The sequence below is a fragment of the Vitis riparia genome, chromosome 7, assembly GCF_004353265.1.
Source record: "Vitis riparia cultivar Riparia Gloire de Montpellier isolate 1030 chromosome 7, EGFV_Vit.rip_1.0, whole genome shotgun sequence".
In the NCBI taxonomy this organism is placed as follows: domain Eukaryota; kingdom Viridiplantae; phylum Streptophyta; class Magnoliopsida; order Vitales; family Vitaceae; genus Vitis; species Vitis riparia.
Genome location: NC_048437.1, coordinates 1,830,065 through 1,852,193, shown reverse-complemented (window position 1 = coordinate 1,852,193; position 22,129 = coordinate 1,830,065). Strand labels below are relative to the sequence as shown.

The 22,129-nt window shown below is 33.5% G+C and overlaps 1 protein-coding gene across 4 annotated transcripts; it reads right to left on the bottom strand.

Annotated features, from left to right (window-relative positions):
• Positions 1-12,356: 12,356 nt before the first annotated feature.
• Positions 12,357-21,202, bottom strand: LOC117919014 (filament-like plant protein). 4 transcript variants are annotated; one of them, XM_034836023.1, is made up of 5 exons: positions 20,931-21,202; positions 19,645-19,810; positions 16,262-16,442; positions 13,852-15,194; positions 12,357-12,942 (listed from the first exon to the last, which is right to left on the bottom strand). In XM_034836023.1, the coding sequence occupies exons 2-5, from the start codon at positions 19,753-19,755 to the stop codon at positions 12,559-12,561; spliced, it is 2,019 nt and encodes a 672-aa protein (XP_034691914.1). In that variant the 5' UTR covers positions 19,756-19,810; positions 20,931-21,202; the 3' UTR covers positions 12,357-12,558. The 4 variants fall into 4 exon arrangements, with proteins under 4 accessions (XP_034691914.1, XP_034691913.1, XP_034691915.1 ...); XM_034836022.1 differs by lacking the exon at positions 20,931-21,202 and adding an exon at positions 20,776-20,923; XM_034836024.1 differs by lacking the exon at positions 20,931-21,202 and adding an exon at positions 20,552-20,679.
• Positions 21,203-22,129: the final 927 nt, after the last annotated feature.

Genomic DNA, 22,129 nt, shown 5'->3' with positions numbered 1-22,129 from the left:
AAAATGCATTCAATCAATTCTATGCACTCAAATATTTGATATGATCTTGAGTCATGCATGAACTCTTCTCAAGAATTAGAAGGATAGAAGTAGTGAAATGGTTCAAATAAGATATTTTTGCTTTGGAATTGAACAATTAAAATTAGGTTTGATCAATTAGAAGGTGTGTTATTCACATGAGGAAGAAGATGTATTGACCTAATAGGTAAATAAATATTTATCCATTTTATTTAGATGTTTAATCAAACCAATGATTCATTATTGAGCATATAGTAACAACCATTTTATAAGGCGATCATATTTTTTCAAAATTCTCATAATTTTTTTTTTTGTATAAATCCTAAAATGTAGTAAATCAGTCTTATTATCCTTTTTATTTTCTCATGAATTTGCTTAAAAGTAAGGTCTGATTTAATGGAATATGCCAAATTGTGTCATATATAATTCTTTTATATCAATCTAAGAATGCATTGAATTAAATTCTTATAATCTTTTAAATTTTGGGTTCCTCTACAATATTGATTCAGTACATACCAAAGAGCAAAATCAATTTGATGGTGTCACATATACACTTTATGCTTCATTGTTTTACACATTTTTTTTTTTTTTTACATCTTGATCTCATATTTTTATATCTTGTTCTTATGCATTTGTAACTGGCTTTATTTGTTTGTATCTTAATTTCATATATTTGTAATATCATCCAACGGTTTAGATTTCACTATATTATAGAGTTTTCATAAATTTTAATACATAACCACAATTTTAAAGTTGACATAGGTCTGAATGCATCAGATCAAAAACCATATAACCTTGATAGAATCCATGAAATGAAAGCCTTCCAATTAGCCCTAATAACTTTAGTTTTTTGTTTTAGGTCAACAATTAGCATTTGAAAAGTTATTTTCAACCCAAAGTTCAAAATTACTCCTCACTTAAGAGGAAAAAAAGAGAAGGGATATGTTAAACCTATGGCTACAACTTGAGTGAATCAACCTAACCTGACTTCATATAAGATTTGATAATTTAAGGTATAATTTAGATCAAATTAAGTTTAAACAAAAAAAATTTGTCAATTTTAATTGGGTTTGGAGTGGGGATCAAACAATCCAAATACAATTATCTATTTGTTAAATATAGATTGAGAGTTAAAAAAAAATGGTGATATAGGTGTTAGGGAAAGTTAATGTTTATCCTTAGTTTAAATATTAGTATTTATTTATTATTAGTTTAACTTAGAATAGAAGATAATTATTATTAGTTTGAATTAGAGTAGAAAATAAAACTTTTTCTTTTAATTTTAGTTACTCGAGATTTATCCCTTCAAATGTTATTTGTATATAAATTATTCATCAATCACAAATGAGAAGGCTACGTCATATTTTATCAATCTTCTTCTTTCACTATATTGTATTAGAGCATTAGGAGACTTCGACATCCTAGAGCAATTGTCAACCACAATTCTTCTCATTTCAAAGTCATTCTTGTCAATCACTATTATTCCCATCAATCACCTTTTCCGCAACATTTATAGCCAATGATGAAACCAATGTCATCATTATCCAAAATACAAACACACTTCACCCTACTCTTATCAACATTAAGGTTATTGCTCAACTTCCCCTCAAATTCACATTCATAAATTATAACATGTGGAAACTACAATTCCAATTTCTCTTCATTGTCTATGATCTACTTGGAAATATTGATGACACCAAGCCTTGCCCACCAACCACAATCACTACCAATGTTATCACATTACCAAACCCAACCACTATTTGGATTCATTAAGATCAATTGATTCTCAATGTTATTTGTTGGGATTGAGCCTTAGAAAGCATGACATGATATAACATATTGAGATTCATTTATAAATTTATTTATTTATGTTTCTTGGTTTTCCTTTATTATCCTATTTGCATTAATTGCTTACTTGAACATAGATGCCCCACATAAGTTGCATTGTACATGACTTGGGAGCAGTAAGAGTTGCACAAAATATCCAAGTCATGAGGTCCTTGTAAGGTGATGAGTTGTCTATAGTTGGTCATGGATTTGGGCAATCAATATGAGATTGTAGTGCACTACCTCCTAATTGGAAAGATGACTTATCTTGATCGTTGAGATAGTTTTCTCATGATGAGTGCACTAGTGCATGCGATGTGCACTAGATTGGACCTATGGTGAATCATGACATAAAGATATTAATTTTCATGATTCACCAAGCTATTATACACATGGAATTTTAACCTTGAGAAGATATTGAACTTATGCCAAAGTTAACAGGAGGCTTTGACCTATGGGTGAGCCCTAAAGTAGTCATATATCCCTATTTAGGTATTCTCTCACTCAAAGTGCCTATTTATGTCTAGATCTTTCTTCTTCCAAAATCATTATTTCTAGTCACATAAATTTTGTCGTGTTAGTGTTTCCCTTTTGTTTCTCCAAAGTTCTCTACCCTATCCTCAGTCCGCTATTGTGTCCACATGGGTCTTGCCTATTCCACTTCCTACTCGTTCTACTATGACCATACCTCCACCATCTGTTCCGCCTAAATCATCGTCCCTTCCACTGTAGGAAAACCATAGATCACTTTATTTCCCAAGCTTGGATCAAGTTAGGAACATGCAAAACTATTCTAAGTTTTTCTAAATCCTATGCACAGTGGAAAAATTACATTTTTAAACTTTAACATGATTCATAAAGAGCTAACAAAAATGATACGTGAGATTTAGATGTTCTTGAATTTGTTTCATGCAGTGAAGATGAAGATTGTTATTGCATGAAGTCTCATAGACTTGAAGTCTTCTACCTAATGACTTGAACTATGTTTTTTGCACACTTTTAGTGGAAGGGAAGAAAGGGTAGAAGCTATAACTCTTTCTTTCTCTCTCTCTGGAGGTGGAAAATGACTCTATGGAAAAACTATGATCTTAATCCTTAATGGAGTATTTATAACATTCCTCATTGTGCTTAAGTGACTTGATCTAACTGAGGGATTGGGTCATTTAATCTAACCTAAAATGGGATTAATCCAATGAAGCCTACTAATTCATTAACTAATCTAAAGACCTTGTTCACTTATCCCTGTGCAACCTTATGCAATTACCAAAACGCCCTTAAGCATAAATGTGTACTTAGAGTCAATTCGACCTTCATAACCGATGTCATCATGGTATATGAGCTTGGAGCAGAGACCATTGAGACTCATAGGGATACTAGCTTTCTCAAAATCCAATTCTAAAATTGATTCAACATTCTACCATAGAGAATCAACTACACTCTTGTATTCTATGTAAATAACAACAAGATATTATATGCTCGGGTTCGTGATTTGCTATCCATTGCTTTTAGTCTCTCCATGAATTGGTATTTATAGTCTAACAAGGTGAAAACTATCAACCTTTTAAGGCTACCTCTACTATCTTTGAGTTACAAATTTTCTATTATGTGCTCAACTAACATATCTTAGCTCTCAAAGAGCATATGTCAAGTTCCACTTAAGGAACTATTATGACTATAGTTTACATGAACATACCTTATTAGGATCACACAAGGGGACATTATCTCAATAGTGCTCCTATTGAGAATACCTATTATTATTAGCTTCCATCAACAATAACACAATCCATAGAGAATATGTGATCAACTTACGATTTCACTCATTGGTCAAAGTTATTGCTAACTTTAGTACAAACTCGTTATTCTCTCAAGGTTGAGAGACAATACAATGAAGCAGCTTGGTGAAGTCATGACTACTTGATAGCCTTAAGTTATGACTCACCATAAGTCATGTTTAACTTGTAACTATGCACATTAGTGTAGTCATCATGGGAAACCTATCTAGATAATCAAGACTAGTCATCCCTTCAATTAGGAGGTGGTGCATTACAACCTCTAATGGATTGCCTAAGCCTATGGACCAATTGTGAACAAGTTATCTTCTTGCAAGGAACCCATGATTTGGATCTTTCATACAACTCCTAATATACCAAGTCACGTACAATGCAAAAGATATAGCCTAAAATACTTACAAGGTATAAAGCATGGGATTAAAATAAATAAAAGTGAACTAGAACTTTATTAATAAATAATAAAATTCAAAAGTTTATTACATCATGTCATGCTTTTTTTTAAGGGTTTTATCCTAACATCCACTATTCACATGAGATGACCTTACGCATTAACCTATGGCCATTTACCTTCCTATGGTTGCAACCCAACCTCACCAACTTTCCATGACCACTCTACTCACCATGTTACCAACTAATCCTACTAACCTTACTACCCACCCCATTGTCTTCGTCATATTCCATGCAAACACCTCTATTTCCCTCACACCCAAAGTCTTCATCATCTTCTCACCTGTTTTCCCTTCCAAGTCACATCCTAAAACCCTTAACCCTCCATGCCTTCTCTCTAACACCCACCACATGACTACCCACGCCACAAATAGCATACACAAGCTCATATACAAACTATATTTTTCAACTCAAGTTTCCTCTACCATAGACCTAGAACCAACCACTACGACCTAAGCCTTCAAGAATCCAAAATGGCTTTAGACCATGTTTGAGAAGTATAATACCTTTGTTCAAAATGGAACATGGAGGTCAGTTCATTCATACCCACATAAAATCTTGTTAGGTGCAAGTTTATTTTTTGGACTAAGCAATATTCTGGTGGTTTTATTAACAAGTATAAATCTTATTTGGTTGCAAAAGGACTTCATCAATGATTGGGAGTCAACTATCATGACACATTTAGTCTAGTGGTCAAGCCCACCATTATGTGTTTAGTTCTTAGTATTGATGTTAGGCATGGTGTAGACCCTCCATTTTTTCCTAGTAGCACATGCCATTCTATGTGTCTTTCTTCATTTCTTACTACCTTATAGTCATCCCATGGCGATCCATTGTCACTTGTTTGGTATTATTTTTTAGCCACCTTTAGATATTCATTGTCGAGGGATTTTTTTTATGGATCCCAAATGTGACCTTAGTTGCACCTTAGTTTAGTTCACTTAGTTGCACTATAGTTCAACTCACTTAGTTGCATTTTAAATAAGCTCATTTAGTTGCATTTTTTTACCTCACTTTGATGCATGTTAGTTTAGTTCACTTAGATGCACTTTAGTTTAGCTCAGTTTGATTAGTTTAGCTCATTTTGATGCACTTTATGCACTTAAGTTTAGTTCACTTAGATGCACTTTAGTTTTGCTCCTTTTGATTAGTTTAGCTCATTTTGATGCACTTTATGCACTTAAGTTTAGTTCACTTAAATGCACTTTAGTTTTGCTCAGTTTGATTAGTTTAGCTTATTTTGATGCACTTTATGCACTTAAGTTTAGTTCACTTAGATGCACTTTAGTTTTGCTCACTTAGTGGCACCTTAGTTAGCTCACTTAGTTGCAATTTAGCTTAGTTCACTTAGATGCACTTTAGTTTAGCTCACTTAGATGTACTTGAGCTTAGTTCACTTAAATGCACTTTAGTTCATCTCACTTAGATCCACTTTAACTTGGTTCACTTAAATGCACTTTATTTTAGTTCACTTATAAGATATAGTTTAGTTTAGCTCACTTAGCCTATTTCACTTAGTTTCATTTTAGGAATTTTCTTAGTTACATCTTAGTTTAGGTACACTTTATGATAGTTCATCTAAATCCATTCTTAGTTCATTACATTCAGATATACTTTAAGTTAGTTCATCTAGGTGAATTTTTAGGATAGCTTATCTAGATGCATTTTAAGAAGCTTTTTAGTGCATTCAAGGACAACATTTCATATCATTTTACATGGCATGCGCATGGGGTCTTTTTTAAGAAGGCAATGAGATTTTGGAGATTGAGATTGGGTGGATTTTCTTTGAGACATTATTGCCTTTAGAGATTAGAGGCCATTGAGATTGCATGAAGATTGGTTTTTCAAAAAGTTAGGATTCTTTGGATTTAGGGCATTGGAGACTTTGTCATATGAGGATGAGAGAGATTCTCAAGGATATATATATATATATATATAATGCATGGAAAAGAGAGTTTAGGAAGAGAGGAAGGTTCTTTTTTAGAAAATTTTCATTGGTTGACATCACTTTGGAGAGTTTTAAGAAGGTAAAACTCTTTTAGAGATTTTGCTTTTGAGAAAGACTCTTTAAGGGAGGACACGATCACATACTGGTGGAAGAGGGATTCTTTGAAATTGAAAGCTACCATATTAGAGATTATTTTGACACCACATAAGGGAATTTTCTCCTTGATAGATAGAAGGACTTATGCCATAGGAGATTGGAAGACGCTTAAAGGGTTTTTATGATTTTGAGAACTCTCCTAAGTAAACATTTTTTAGAGATATAGGGAGGCTACCATTGAAATTTAAGATGGAAAAGATTCTCATTGAAGATTAAGGAGAGTCCATGGATACCCATAGGATTCTTAGGGAAAATACTCATAGATTGCCATAGAGATTGAGAGAGAGTAGGAAAGTTTTCCCATCCTATGTTGAATAGGATTCAGTATTTTAGGCATAATTTTCACTACAGATATCAAAATGAAGTGATTCTTAAAGCTATGGAAAGCTAAGAGAAAGGGTCACAATTTGTCTATTGAAACTTTTCCTAAATCAATCGTTATCAAGGATAAAAATTCATGACAAGATTCGAGTGCAAGATTAGCCTAAGAAATGAGGTAAAGTTTCAATTTTTTTCTTAAGGGAAAGAGTTCCAAGTAAGTCTTTTAATTTTTATGCATCTTTATTATTCATCTTTGAATCTTTTTATTCTTTTTCTCATGTTTTTAGATATAGGAATTTTATTTAGTTAGTGTGGATGCATAGGACACATAGATATTTGAGATTTTTTTTATGATTATATATTGATTATTCATGTGTTGATAACAAGTTATTATTATTTTTTAAAATCATGTGATGATATTAGATTGAAAGGTTTTTATCATTGTATATTGATTATCCATAATTCGATAGTTGTTGGAATCTTAAATCTAAGCAATAGAAACAACACCAATTTTTTAAAAATTGATCTTTTAGGGTTAAGTGCTAACTTTTAGGTTTGGATATTCTCAAACCTTAAGTTCTAACTATTGAAGATGATCTTGAAGTTGTTGGAAGTCTTGTAAACCCACGATCTTCCGCCCGATGACTCAACCTTGTTCTTGACACACTTTTGATAAGGATGAAATGAGGGTGAAGGTTATGACTCTCTTTCTCTTTGGATGATGGAAGACAAAAGTGATGGATTGGGCCTACTAATTAATCAATTAGTCCAATCCAAAGACCCTGTTCATTTACCTTTGTGCAATCTTATGTAATTACCAAAATACCATAATACACAAAAGTGAACCTAAAGTCATTCCAACCCTCATAATTCATGCCAACAAGGTATATAAGCTTAGAATGGGGACTAATGGGACCCATAGGAGTATTGGTTCCATCATAATCTAATTATGAAGTTGATTCAATATCTCACTACAGATAATCAACTGAACTTCAACATTCTATGTAAATAACAACGAGACACAACATGCTCGGGTCCGTGACTTGCTCTCCATTGTGGTCAATCTTTGTATGAACTGGTGTACATAGTCTAACAAGGTAAAAGCTATCAACCTTTCAAAATTACCTCTACTATCCTTGAGTTAAAAATCCTCCTATTGTGTATTTAATTGACATGTCTTAGCTCTCAAAGAGCCTATGTCAAGTTCAACTTAAGGAACTACTATAACCATAGTTTTTATGAACACACCTTAGTATCATATAAGAAGATACATTGTCTTAATCCCATGAGATATCATGTGGCCTCTATTGAGAATACCTATAGCTACTAGTTTCCATCAATAGTGACCCAATCCATAAGGAATATATGATTAGTTTACGATCTCACCCGTATGTCAAAACCACTGCTAACTTTAGCACAAACTTAATATTCTCTCAAGGTTGAGAGACAACACAATGAAGTAGCTTGATGGGGTCATGAATACTTGATAGCTTTAAGTCATGACTCATCGTAGGTCCTATCCAATGTGTAACCATACATACCAATGCACTCACCATGGGAAACTCATCCTAATAACCAAGACCAATCATTCCCCCCTATTAGGAGGTGGTGCACTATAACCTCTAATAGGTTACCTAGACCTATGAACTCATTGTGAACAAATCATCTATTTGCAAAGAACTCATGACTTAGATCTTCTATGCAACTCCTAATACACCTAAGTTACATACAATGCAAAATATGTAAGCAAAAATGCTCATAAAGTATAATACATGGAATAAGGATAGATAAAAGTGAAACTGGAACATCATTAAATAAATAACAAATTCCAAATTTATTACATCATGTTATGATTTTAAGAGCTCTATCCTAACAATAGCAAGTTTTTAACCTCACACATATCATGTTAACCTTCAAACGGGGTCTTGCACAAGTAACAAAATACTTTTTTTTTTAATTCCTATGTTCACACATTCTTGTTGCTTGTCATTGGCAGTCAGTTGTTTTTCAACAATTTTTATAATGTTATTATACCACGCAAGCTTACCTCTTAACATGGGCTCCCTTATTTTATCTCATATTTGATAAGTTGGAGTAGCCTCAATATGATGAACTAGTAATTGTACCTTTTGAGTCAATAAAGAATGTAACTTCTAGTCATCCAAATTCAAGTCATTTGCACAACGAAATGGATTCAAGGGAAGCTAAAACTCCACAAACATGTGAACTTTGCAAGCAATCAAGTCACAATTGATTTTCTTGTCCTAATAAAGAATCAACTGATAGGAGGAGTTGATGTACTTCATGAACAATTTATTGTACTATTATTTTATTATTTTACTAGTATTGACCTTACTTGTTTTAAATTATATGTATTTTTCATCTTAGTGGTGTTTGTTGTCAGTTTATCCATATTTACACATATCAAGTTACTTGAAAAAAATTTGGAATAGTTAGTTTTTAAGGGAAATGTTGAAATTTTGAAATTTTAAAGGAGATCTTTGTTAGAAATTATTGTTTGTTGTCAATCCATTCATATTTGTTTATATCAAGTTACTTGAAAAAAATTGGAATATTTAGGTTTTAAGGGAGATGCTACCGAAATTTTAAAATTTTTAGTCATAAAATCCATGTTTATTAGAAATTGTTGTTTGTTGTTAATCCATCCATATTTGCATATATCAAATTACTTAGAAAAAAAATTGAAATCTCTGGTTTTTAAGGGAGATGTTGAAAATTTAAAATTTTTAACCATAAAATTCATGTTTGCTAGAAATTATTGTTTGTTGTCAATTCATCCATATTTGCATACTATTGGTCATGTACTTTTCCATATGTAGACATGGGCACTTGGTTGTTACCTATTCATCTTGACCTTGAAGATACATATGTGCTTAGTCTTTTGCATCAACATTAATCATCCACCATTCATGTTGATCCAAATAAGGATGATGTTTTGACTTGTTGATGCAAATTCCCTCAAGATTAGGTTTTGGATGATCGTGTTCGGTAATACATCATACACTCTGGATTTTATGCTTCACTTCAAGTGGGCTATATTCACCTTGATTGGCCTTTGATTATTGCACTGGCACTTAAAGACACATATCCCATATCTCGATTGTTGAGATGACCATCACATTACAAAACATGACAATCTTATTTGGATTACATGTATATTGTCCTCCTATCATTGGTACTATAAATATCAATTAGCATGCACTTTGTGAAGAGTTATTGGGTGTTCAACTAATAAAGACGGATATTCATGGGTCATCCCTTACAATTTATTTCATTTTTACCCATTTTTTCCCCTTACTACCAAAGATTGTAGATAAGGTCACATTATAACACCATGATAAAGCATACCTTCTATTGCTATTGGGTAGTTTATTATTTGCAAATAAGAAGGAAACCTACCTCCAGCTAGCAATTCTACTCATGTTATGAGATTTTGCTAAGACTGCACAATATAGCTAAGAGAGTGCAACTTTAGGACATCTTTATAGAGCGTTATGTTGAGCTAGCTTAGATAGAGCATCTCACATTTTAGAACCACTATAGGTGTTGTAGGTATATCTACAAGTCTTATTAATTATGAATTTTTGTCAAAATTATGTTCATTTCAACATAATTTTGTTTATTTTCCAATTATAGTCATGGCGATTACACTTGGATTGTCCGAATAGATCACTACTGCATGTACCAATACTTGTAGATGAGGGACTTTTGGTAGATGCACCTACTCATACAAACTTTCCTCACTATGTGTTGGTCGCATATAAAGATGAGTTTGATAGAAAACAATCTGATAAAGTTTAAGCTAAACAGTAATTTTGTTCTCATAGGATTATTAATATTAATATAAAAATGTAAACTTTATTATATCCTTATTAAGATTTGAATGTATCAATTATTATGGTAACCTTACACATATGATATATTAGCATTGATTTCAAACATTTATTCAATTGATTAGGATATTTAAGGGACGATGTTGCCACTTATATTTTTTAATATTGTTGATTGGCATCGTCCTGAGCATGTGTTGCAACAGATGGATTAATGTAAGGTAGTCTATTGACATCCTCCATAGATACTGACTTTTACTCTATAGATCAATGCGATCAAGTCCAACATGATAGGAGGCAACATCATGAGCATTATGTGGCATTATGAGATGCTAAGGGAGAACATATATGTCACTATTGAGCCTATAGTGCCTAATATGGACTACCATGCTCCATACATGGCATGGTACTGTCATATTACACATCGCTTTATTACCTATAGATGATGTTAGAGTTATATGATACCAGACTACTACCTTATTTGCCTACTTATTGGTTTGTATCATTTTAATATTATTCACATATGGCATATAGTATTTATTTCAACAAATAATTACATAACATTTTATGTAACAAATAGAGACCATGACAATGATCATATCTTAAGGAGGTCAAGCATTAGAGGACTTTGATGGTGATGCTTGTTACATTGATATTGCGGATATTATTCACAAATCCATTGATGTTATGCGAGTTATTTAGGAGGATTATCGTCTCTCATATGTACAACATGGAGAAGATAGGTAATCAACACAATCCACAATTGCTCAATTGCCACCTATTCGAGGTCAATGGACATCTCGATGGAGAGGTCGATATATTAATCATCAATTCATCTCCTTGTCAAACCTAGCATCATTACAACCCCTTACCTATTTAGACCCACAATCAATAAAGTTATCCATCTCTTCAAACCCAACAACACTACAACCCTCTACCTTTTTAAACCTATGATTAGTATAGTCACCAACCTTTTTAGACCCAACATCAATATAACCTCTTACCTCTTTAGACCCATTGTTAGTACCTATGATCTCTTTAGACCCACTTTTAGTACCTGTTACCCCATATGTTGACCCTCTTTCATTGCACCTTGATGCTTCCTTAACTACTCCACTATGACCCAAGTCTAGTGCATCAGTCGTACCCCTAGCACAGACATCTATACCATTTACTCTACCACAACCAAAACCATCTATATTTGTCTTATACCTGTGGAATCTATCACATCTACTCAACTAGATTTACCCCTAGGCATTCCAAGAGGTAGGCATGACCTACGTCAACATAGAGTGCTACCTCCACCACCTCTATTTCAACTCCATCACAAATGGATGCTCATCATATGTCACATGTAAATTTTGTAACTGCTATAGTTAAAGAGAGGCCACCAAAAAAGAAGAGAGTATCAATTATACATAAGTTTTCTCTTTGTAGAGACATATGAGATTATTTACTTGTTTCTAGCTATATAAATGTTTAATGGGTATTTTTTGTAATTTGATGAAGTTACTAAAAATTACATTTTGTAGAAGACTTTTTCAATTTAATATTATTAACTAATTTTAAAATGTATCTTCAAGGCATATGTATTGCATGTGTACAAATAATAATATTTTTTACATAAAATTAAAAGCATATGCTTTAAAATAATAATTTGTGTTTATTTTATATTTTAAGGCAAAAAAAGTTCAATTGTGAAACCACATTGGCAAATTTAATTTCAATTCAAAAGTAAAACTACATTTGGTAAACACAACTTCAATTCAAAGATGAAATTGTATTTGTCAAATGTGGCTTCAGTTTAAACATGAAACTACATTTTTCAAATATGGTTTCATTTTAAATTTAAAAAAATAGTAATAAAATGAGGTCATTCCTTTGTGGCTGGTTTATTTTCTTCTTTCAAGAATAGGTAAGTGAGAAAATGGGTTAAACTCAAGATAGAGAGGTTTTGTAGGCAAAAATGGAAATTCAACCACACAAAGAAAACCAAAAGAGGGAAAGTGTTTTGAAATCAATATATGACTATATCTTCTTTCACCATTTCCAGAGAGAGGAATATTTATGTAAAACTAAATACAATGTTTCAGTTCACAAACACTTGATCCCCAGTTCTCCAGCAGAGAACAAACAGACCTGCAAGTCCCTCCCCCTATTTTCAGTTCCATTTTTCCTTATCTATTCCTTTTTCTCGCTACTACTTTTCAGCTCGAATCGCATTCTTACTTCGAGGGAAAAACTTCCCAAACCCATTTCTACTCTTTTCAGAGGTCGTCACCACTGGGTTTAGTGGTAATGTTGATGCCTCATCTTTGCTCTTCTTTATAGAAGCTGAATGATCAGGTTCTGTTTTTGAGGATTCCAAATCCTTCTTTGGAATGTACGAATTACCAGGATGCAGTGTCCATTGTTCCACACCATCTTTAGGATGGTGTAGTCCTTCACTCATGGGCTGCAGTGGCTTCTCTGAGTCGAGCAGGAGGTCTTCCAGCGTTGCTAGGGATTTCAACTGTCGGCCCAGGGATGCAATGGTTTTCTGGCACTCTGCAAGCTTACTGGCAGCCACTGCTAGCTCCTTCTCCTGCCATGTTTGAGAAGACATCAAAACAATTTCAAAGAGGATTTATTTGTATATAGGTTAACTACACATCTGTATAGGTAGAATATTTTTTTCTCTGGATGATGATACCACAAATCATATGAAAGTAAATAAAGCAAAATGCCCATTTGGTAGTGAAAACAAGAACTCCTTAGCACTTAGGGGGAAAAAGGGAAAGAAAAATCACAAAAACAAGTTTTACACATTTTCCAAACTATTTTTTAATATGTTTATTGGAAACACGTTGCATTATTTTAGTATTTTAAAAATGAAGACACTAAACCAATTGAAAATGATCCAAAAACAAACATGCTCATAGGTTTCATTTACAAAAAGTGTGCTCAAGTTTTTTCCATGGAAGTGCTTCCAAACTGCAAAACAAAAAACACCTGTTTCTTAAAAAAAGATCATAACATGTGTCTAACTGCATGACCAAGTAAATCAAGCAGGCACTAGAACATTTTAGAAAGGGCAATTTTAGTTTAAAAATGATCAGAAGTTCTACCAGCAGGTTCATGCAGTGTAGTTAAAAGGGGGTGCTACATGCACGAGACAGTGCATGACTACATTCACATAGCTCCCCATCATATTTGAGGTCTTAAGATGGCATTTGGTAGAATTTACGATCAATGCTCCAAGCCCTATATTTCTAAAGTTTGCTTTGTTTTTCTCTTTCTAATAGATAAGATAGATCTTGCAAATCATGCTACTACCCATTATAAGTTAGAAATCAATTCAAAACACAACCTAGACCGAAGTTCTTTATGGACTTTGTGAGGAACTGAATGCATTGAACTCATAATTTTGACCCTATTTTCAAGAATCATTCTATATTTGTGCTTCTAGAAAAGGAAAAATTACTATGTTTATAAAATGTTACACCAAACTGACCTGCTTTATCTTCAATTCACCATTTGAACTTGCCAAATTCCGAAGCTCAGTTTCACGTTTCATCCTGGAAAGCTCATCCTCAAATTTCCGACACTTGGATGCAGCTTCTGCTGACAAAGCCCGCTCCTTTTCAACTTCTTCTTCTAACGACAGGACTTTTGAAAGCATGGTTTTGATCTCAGCTTCAACAACTATGAGGCGAGACTCTGCCACCTCTCTCTTAGCATTGGTAGTCTGTATTTCTTCCTCTGCATTTCTCTTTGATTCACTTGCCAAAGCTAACTGAGTTTGCAGCTCCACTAACTTCTCCTCTACTTCCTTTAGCCGACCCTGTGATGTTTCAAGCTGATTTTGGCACTCAGATAAAGCCATATCTAATTCCATTTTCTCTGCTTCCATCTTTTCTAATTTCTCCTCCAGTTCAGCTGTCCTATCAATCATGGCTTCAAGTTGAGCTTTTAATGGGCTTTCGCTACCACCAATGTGTTTATCAGATATAGCTCCTGACTCAAGGCAGCGGCTTCTATTTTCTGTCTCTGGAAGTGCCGCAAGTCTCTCCATTTCAAGGAAATCGTCCATGAGATCAATTTCTACTGAAGGGGCCATGAGGTTTTTTACAAGAGGCTTCTCATTCTTAAACCGATCAAGTTCTTGGATTAGCCCAGTTGCCCATGAATCAGACCGGCTAGGCTCACATTCATTGGTGTCCAAGCCAGTCATCTTACGGGTATCAATTTCTAATGCCAGTAGTCTTTCTCCACTATCTGACTGGCTATCTGTCAAAGATTCAACACAAACCGAGGAGGCAGTGATAGATTTGTGATCATTAGCAGAGGATGCTTTACGGGCCATGGCTTTTAGCCTGCGGCACTCAGCTTCAAGTTTAGCCACCTTCTTTATGCTCTCCAAATTTTGTTTGCTGGCTGTTTCAGCTGCTTGGGTGCTCAGTTCTTGCTCTATAGTCCTAATTTCTAACTCTTCCTCTCGAGAAAGGAGCTGAAGCTTGAGGGCTGCATTCTCTTTTTCTGCAGCCCCAAGTTTTAGCTCAAGACCAGGATCAACAGTGGCAACAGTTTCAGCTTTAGCAGTTTGAAGTTGGGCCTGGATCTCTACAATCTGGCTCTCAAGCGCAGATTTTGTGGAATCCCATTCATGGGTTCTCTTGACAACAGCTTCATGGATCTTCTGCTCTTGTTCTTCCCTTGCTTGCCTAAGCTGCCTTAAGCACTCCTTGAGCGCTCCATCAAGATGGCCAACTCGATCTTCAAGTGCTGAGTTCTTCTGAGCCGCAGCTTCAAGTTGTTGCTTTAAAGAGAATACTTCATTTTCAGCCTTTTCCCACCCTAGCATTTGAAAGGGCAAACAATAAACAACCCAATATCACCCACTTCTCATAGCAAATTTTCTTTTAAAGCATTTTTTTTTCTCCAGTGAACAAGGAACAGCAAGATGCATGTGTACAACGATGTAAGCCCGCCAACACCTACAGATCTATTAAAAGCTCTAGGTTGTTGACACATTGCCCCATAGAAGAAGAAGCAAGGCATTCAGATTATTATACTTCCATCAAAGACAAACTTTCCATGTAAAGGTGATTCTGTTACTGGTATGAACAAATTTACCAGAATATATCCAAGAAAATTTTCATCTTTTTATGAGAGACAATAAAGTTGCTATTAAGCTGGAGCATTGAAGAATGAAAAGAAAGCTAAGAACCAAAACCATTAATACTGAACTTCAAAAAGGAAAGAATGAGAAACATCTAAGAAAAAATGCACCAAACCAAAGAGATAAAGCAAAAGGCCACAAAGGGCAAGAAGGATGGAGGAAAAGGAAAACCAGACTGAAACCTGAGAAAGGAAAAGAAGAAAATAAAAAAAGATAAAAAAAATAAAATGAGGGTTTGAAAGCAAAGAAAATGAATTTTGTATTACATGCCTATCCAAAAATTTGTATTTCACAACAGCAGAAAAGCAGAGCATCCATTCAAGACAAGTTTAGAGCAGCGATCATTCTCTCCAGCTTTAGATGTTTGATTCACAAAAGTTGCTTTGAAAAAATGAAAATCAATTTCCAGAAGCATGTTATGCATGGACTTCTAAATAAAAAGAGAAAGTGAAAGAGAGACAAATTATATGGAACCTTGATTAGCACAACATCAAGTAATAAACATAGTCACCTTTTCTCCAGTCAAAAGGAAGAGAACTTGCTCTTTGCAAAGCCTAGTATCATCCCTAGCTTTGTTCCTTATCACTGTTCTCTTATTTAAATTCTTTTAGTATTTTCTCAAGAGGATAGTTGAACCCATTGTTCCTTTTTCATACCATAAACTTGATCACCCAAAAAAAATATTATTCTGCAAGCCAATTTCCAACTGAAGTTGCAAGTGTGAAAAAAGAAGATCTAATACCTGAAACAGCTTCTTCTGCAACTTTGGCATGCTGCTTCACCAAGTCTTCCTTGGCACTAATGTTCAAAAGAGCAGCAGATAGCTTTTCTGTTAGAGACTTCACACTGTCATTAACTTCTTCATCAACAGGTGCAGCTTTAGATGTGACTTCTGGTGATGGAGAATTTTGATTTGGATACACCTTTGACAATGAAGAAAGATGCTTTAGATTATCTCCTATCATGGCATTTTAAAGCACAAAACCAAGGTTGCATTTTAAAGCACAAAACCAAGGTTAAACCTACTTGCGGAACAAGAAAAGTAAAAAACCATAATAGAAACATCCATTATCCAATAAAAGGGTAGGAAATCAGCATATAATGCAATAGACTGTTCACACCTCATTTCAGTCATATACACTGGAAAGAAGAGGCAATGGATTCAAATCCAGAAAAGTACGAATGTTAAAGAAAAAGAAATAATTAAACATAGATTCAAATGATCAGAATATGCTTGGTGTCATTTGCTCAATGCTTTCCAACCAGTAGCAGGGACAAGAAGTCCACCAAAGTGCAGGTCCCCCAACTGTATGAATTTTGGGTTTCGATTATTCTGGTCTGTCAATTGCCAAGTGTACACTGTTGATTACCAAGGTGCACTAAATTCAGTGCACCTCCACTAAATCAAAGAAAAGTTTTTAGCTCTCATGTCTTGGGAGCACCTATACCACATTATCATTCCTTGAGCCGAAAGAGATGGGTGTTTAAAAGAAGAATCACAAAAAGTGGAAGAATCATAAATGTTCTGTTTTATTATTATTATTTTTTTTACCAATGAGGAAGATTACGAGTATAAATGGTGTTGTAGGTATCAAGTTTGACAATTAGCATCTTTAATATTTTGGCATTTCATATATTTTAATAGGTTTATTATTGATGACTTAATTGTTTTTTTTTTTTTTTTGATAGGCATTATAGATGACTTGATTCTTGAATAGTATCTGTTTAAAAGAGATTATCTCTTGTTTCCTTCTACTTTGTGTAATTTATGACTAGAGGTCGATTCTGATGGTGGGGTATCGGTTGGTAGGTCTCTAATTGTTAGCACTTCCATGAGCTCCTTGAAAAGATTGGAGCTACATTGCATACCAAGTCTTCACTCCTTTTTTTTTTTTAATTTCTGAAACAGGCAGTAATGATTTTATTGAAAAGCGCCCAACAAAAGGGGCGACACCCTATGTAAGCAAGTCTTCACTCAATTTTAGGCAAGCTAAATGACTTACAAACCATGGGACCTTAGGTAGTGTAGTTTAAAATTGAGTCCTCCCCACATAAACCTTGATTAATTTAATGGAAATTTGATTGAGAGTTTAAAATTAAAAATCAAAAAGATTGCAGCTCAATTAACCAAGCAATGAAAGTTCATCAATCAAGGAATATGAAGTTCAATCAGTCCAAACAAACTCTCAATAAATCCACTTTTGAGAATTCTCTTCAAGGATCGTCTGAGAGCATTATTAGTAGTTCCTGAATTGTCCAATCCACAACCATGATCACTGTGACTTAAGTGATCTTGGAGTAAATTAACTGGTAAAAAGGTGATAAAACCATTAACAGCAGCTTCTAATTGATCATTCTGAAATCCATAGGAGAAAGGTAACATGTTGAGGAAACCTCTAAGGATATTAATGTAACAAAATAAGTTTCATAGAACCATCAAGGGTGCATATACACTTAGAAAGCATTCTGCTTAACACATTAAGCAGGTCTAGGTAAACAGCTGAAGATAAATTTCATCAGTTTTGCCTTTTCTAATTGATCATTCTGAAATCCATAGGAGAAAGGTAACATGTTGAGGAAACCTCTAAGGATATTAATGTAACAAAATAAGTTTCATAGAACCATCAAGGGTGCATATACACTTAGAAAGTATTCTGCTTAACACATTAAGCAGGTCTAGGTAAACAGCTGAAGATAAATTTCATCAGTTTTGCCTTGAAAATTGTTTTTGCCAACAACGAGGAATATAAATTTGATAGTGTTCAACAACAGTGACAACTCGCACCAAAGGCAGGCACTTAGCTTTTGGTGGTGCACAATCGAGCTTCTGGGCCAATCCACCAAAGTTATCAATTTAGATAAAAGAAAACTTCCCAATCTCACAAGATAACTTGGTGAAGTTGGTTTAACAGTACCAAATATTCAGTAAGTGAAAAGTCAAATATAGAACAATTAGTGATCGAACACACAACTTCTAGGCTAAATAATTAAAAAGATAAAAAAATTTATAAAAAAAAAAACGAATAAAATCAACTTTGTGACTTTTGACTCCAAAAATGATTGCAAAAAGCACAGGAAATCACATTGCAGGTACTTTCCAGACCATCAAACATTAAGGAGTAGCTATCAATATTCAGTGGAGAGAAGTCACAGGGGAGTAGGCTATAGCTCTTAAACCAACAGCTCTATTTCTCTTTTAAAAAAGAGAAAAAAAAAATGAACTAACTTGCTGTTTCCTATATTTCACTCAGTTTTACCCTGAATTTTTTGCCCCTTGTTTCCCATGTTGGGAAGATAGAAAAAAAAAGGGAGAGAAAGAAAGAAAGAAAAGCAAGTAGAAGCAGCACAGGAATTATATAACAAAAACTTCAAGAAGTGTGAAGAATTCAATGGACATGGAGATGATTGTCAAAGACACTGCAATAAATATGACACCATCTTTTGTTGATAGTGGCCAACACAATTTTCCATTTGCAAAATCAATAAATCTCCCTCATATCACTGATTGAAGCCTATTCCTATTTTGCTGCATTCTTCGCCTTTTTCACGGAGGCAAGAGTTATTTTTTAATTCCTTAAAGCATTTTACTTTTAAAACACTATAGATGGATCAGATGCACATGCCATTAAATGGAAGATACAAACTACCTATATCAGACATCAGACATGCAAAATCTTGTTTTCTAGGTGCCAGCTAAGATAATTCAGGCCTTTGGAATGCCTTCTCACACAGAAACCTTAATAACCTGATGTAATAAAATGATGGAACAAATGAGGATTGTGTTTTGATAATGGGGACATGATTACCTTAAAACAAGGACATTCAGAGCTAGATTAGTTTCCTTTGCATTTCAAATTAAGTAAATTGCTTAAAGAAGTAGGAGGATGAACCAAGTAACTAACAGAATAACCAGAGATCAACTGATATCCAAACAAGAAATCCCCACAGGAAACCAGGAGGAGTTAAAATGGGCATTCAACACTATATCTTCAGAATGGAAGAAAAAGATGGTGTATGAAATCTACTCAAGCAGTGATAAGAAATGTATTCTAGTCATACAAACCAAGGCCTTAGTCAAAAGGCAAAGAAAACAACTTTTGCCAACACAAATTGAAGAGCACTTACCTGATCATCAGAGAATCGTTCAGAATGAGAAGAAATTGATCCGGAGCTTTCAGTTTCACCAGGGCTCTTCTCAGAAGACTTTCTCCTCCACAGCCAACTCCGCCGGTCCATCTCCTCCTCTAGCAACACAATGCTTTGTCTCACTACCACTTTAGAGACACTTCATCTACAATTCCACAGAAACATCACAATGGGTCACTAACAAATACCACAGAACAAAACCAAACACTTATTCAAAAGAATGAAAGCAGAATCCCAGAAGCAGAAAGATCAATCCTCCTATAACTGTCCAACAAGAAACCAGAGGGGTTCTTCTGGTCATTCTCAGCTTTGCTTTGAATTCACTCCCCAACCATCCAGTCTCTATCAATAGTTTTAAGCTTTAAAAACCCTATCCCCAAACAGAAAAGAAAAATAACAATAATAATAATACCTGAAATATGAAATTGGAGAGGGAGTATATAAATCGTTCTGAACCAACTCTAAATCTATTGGTAATTACTTGAAAAACAAATTTTGAATAACTTATTTGACAGGCACCTACCAAGTCCTCCAAACTTTAAGCATAGAGAGAGGGAGTACCATACAGAATTGACAAGTGGCCAATACCCACCAAAGATTATCTTAGGAAACTAGAAGAGGGTGAATACCCAATTCAAAATAACTTCAGAAAACTGAGAAATTGACAACACTCGCTAAAACTTATCACTGGAAGCTAAGAAATAGTGGATACCCATTTCAAAATGATAGCAGAACCGAGAGTAGATGTCCATTTCTAATTGCATCATGAAAAAAAGAAACAGTCGATACCCATTTCAAAGTAGTATCAGCGACCTGAGAAATACCTAATACCCATTTCAAATTATCTCAGGAAATCAAGAAATAGTGAATACCCATTTCAAATTACCTAGGAAAGTAAGAAACAGTGAACACCCATCTCAGAATAACATCAGAAATCTAAGAAACAACAAATACCGATTTCAAATGAACTGAGAAACAGCTGACATCCATTTGAAATTGCATTAAAAAAAATTAGCAAACTTATCAAAGCCAAACAGAAAAATAATAATAATAATACTAATAATAATCACAAAGAAGGAACATGTAGATCAAATATGAAATATGATATACCTTTGACTTTCTCCAAAAGCAAGCCCTGACACCCTAAGCAATCCCAGTAAATTAAAAAATAGAGAGAAAAGAAGAACAAGCTCTGAAGTGCAGAGATCTATGGAATGTCAGTAGAGATGTGGGGATTGCAGAGATATTCAAATATATATCTTTACCTTTTTTTTATTCATTCGTTCAAAATAGTAGGAAAAAGAGAGAAGCGTGTGAACGTGAAGCCAACCCACAAAAGACCCATTTTTTTCAAATGGAGATGCCGTTATTCCCGCCCATGGATGTGGCAATTCACTACACAGCACATTATTTAATTAATGCTGATTTATAATCTCTACTGTAGAATGCAGAGGAGAGAGAGAGAGACCCTCTTCTCTTTCTCTGGTTGTGTGTCGGACAACGTGTGCATCAGCTTTTCGCTGCGGTGTTGAATTGTCTCTAAAGAGAGAAAATAGATAAGAGTTACAATTTTGTTTGCTTCTGAAATTATTGAATTCTTGGATGCATGCCCTTTTCCATCTTCACTCTCTCTCCTTTCAATTCCCAAATTTCCATTGCCAAAATACCCTTTCACCTGTCCATTTTAATATATTTTTTTATTTTTTATTTTGTATTTTTAAAATCTTAAAATAGTAATAATTTTAATATAAAATATAAAAATATATATTTTCTATTTTTTAAAAAAATTAGTGTATAAAATTTTAAGACAAAAGTAGATGCCTTATCTACTTAAAGGTAATTTTTCAAATTTTGAAAATTTAATCAATTCCTTAAATTTTTAAAATTTGATAAGAGTTTCAACAATATAAGCTAAAATTTTTCATTTATGTGTAAGAAATTTAGAATTTGTTTGAGAATTGTTTTTTATATTTTAGAATAAAAAACTAAAAAACAAAACATATTTAACAATCAAAAACTATTTTTGTTTTCTATTATTAAAAATAGAAAATAGAGTATTTTCAAAAAAAAACATTTTAAATTATTTTATATTGTTTTCATTTATTTTTTGAAAATTGTTTTAAGAAATAAGTATACAAACATGTAGAATGATTAAAAATAAAAATAAAATATAAAATTTATTTTTAAAAAATATTTTAAAATATTAAAAATAGGTTAAAAATATTTTAAATTTCCAAACAAATTTTTGTTTTACAAAAATTATATAACAATTTTCAAAAACTATTCTCAAAAATTATTTTTTTTAATTATTTTCAAAAATAATTACCAAACAAACCCTTAATATTTTGTATAAAAAATTTCATTTTAAAAGAATAAAAAATAGGAAATGTATTCAATTTCACCTCAAGTTTTGGTTTTCAAAAACTATCTAGAAATTTTGAGGTATTAAAAAAAATTATTATCT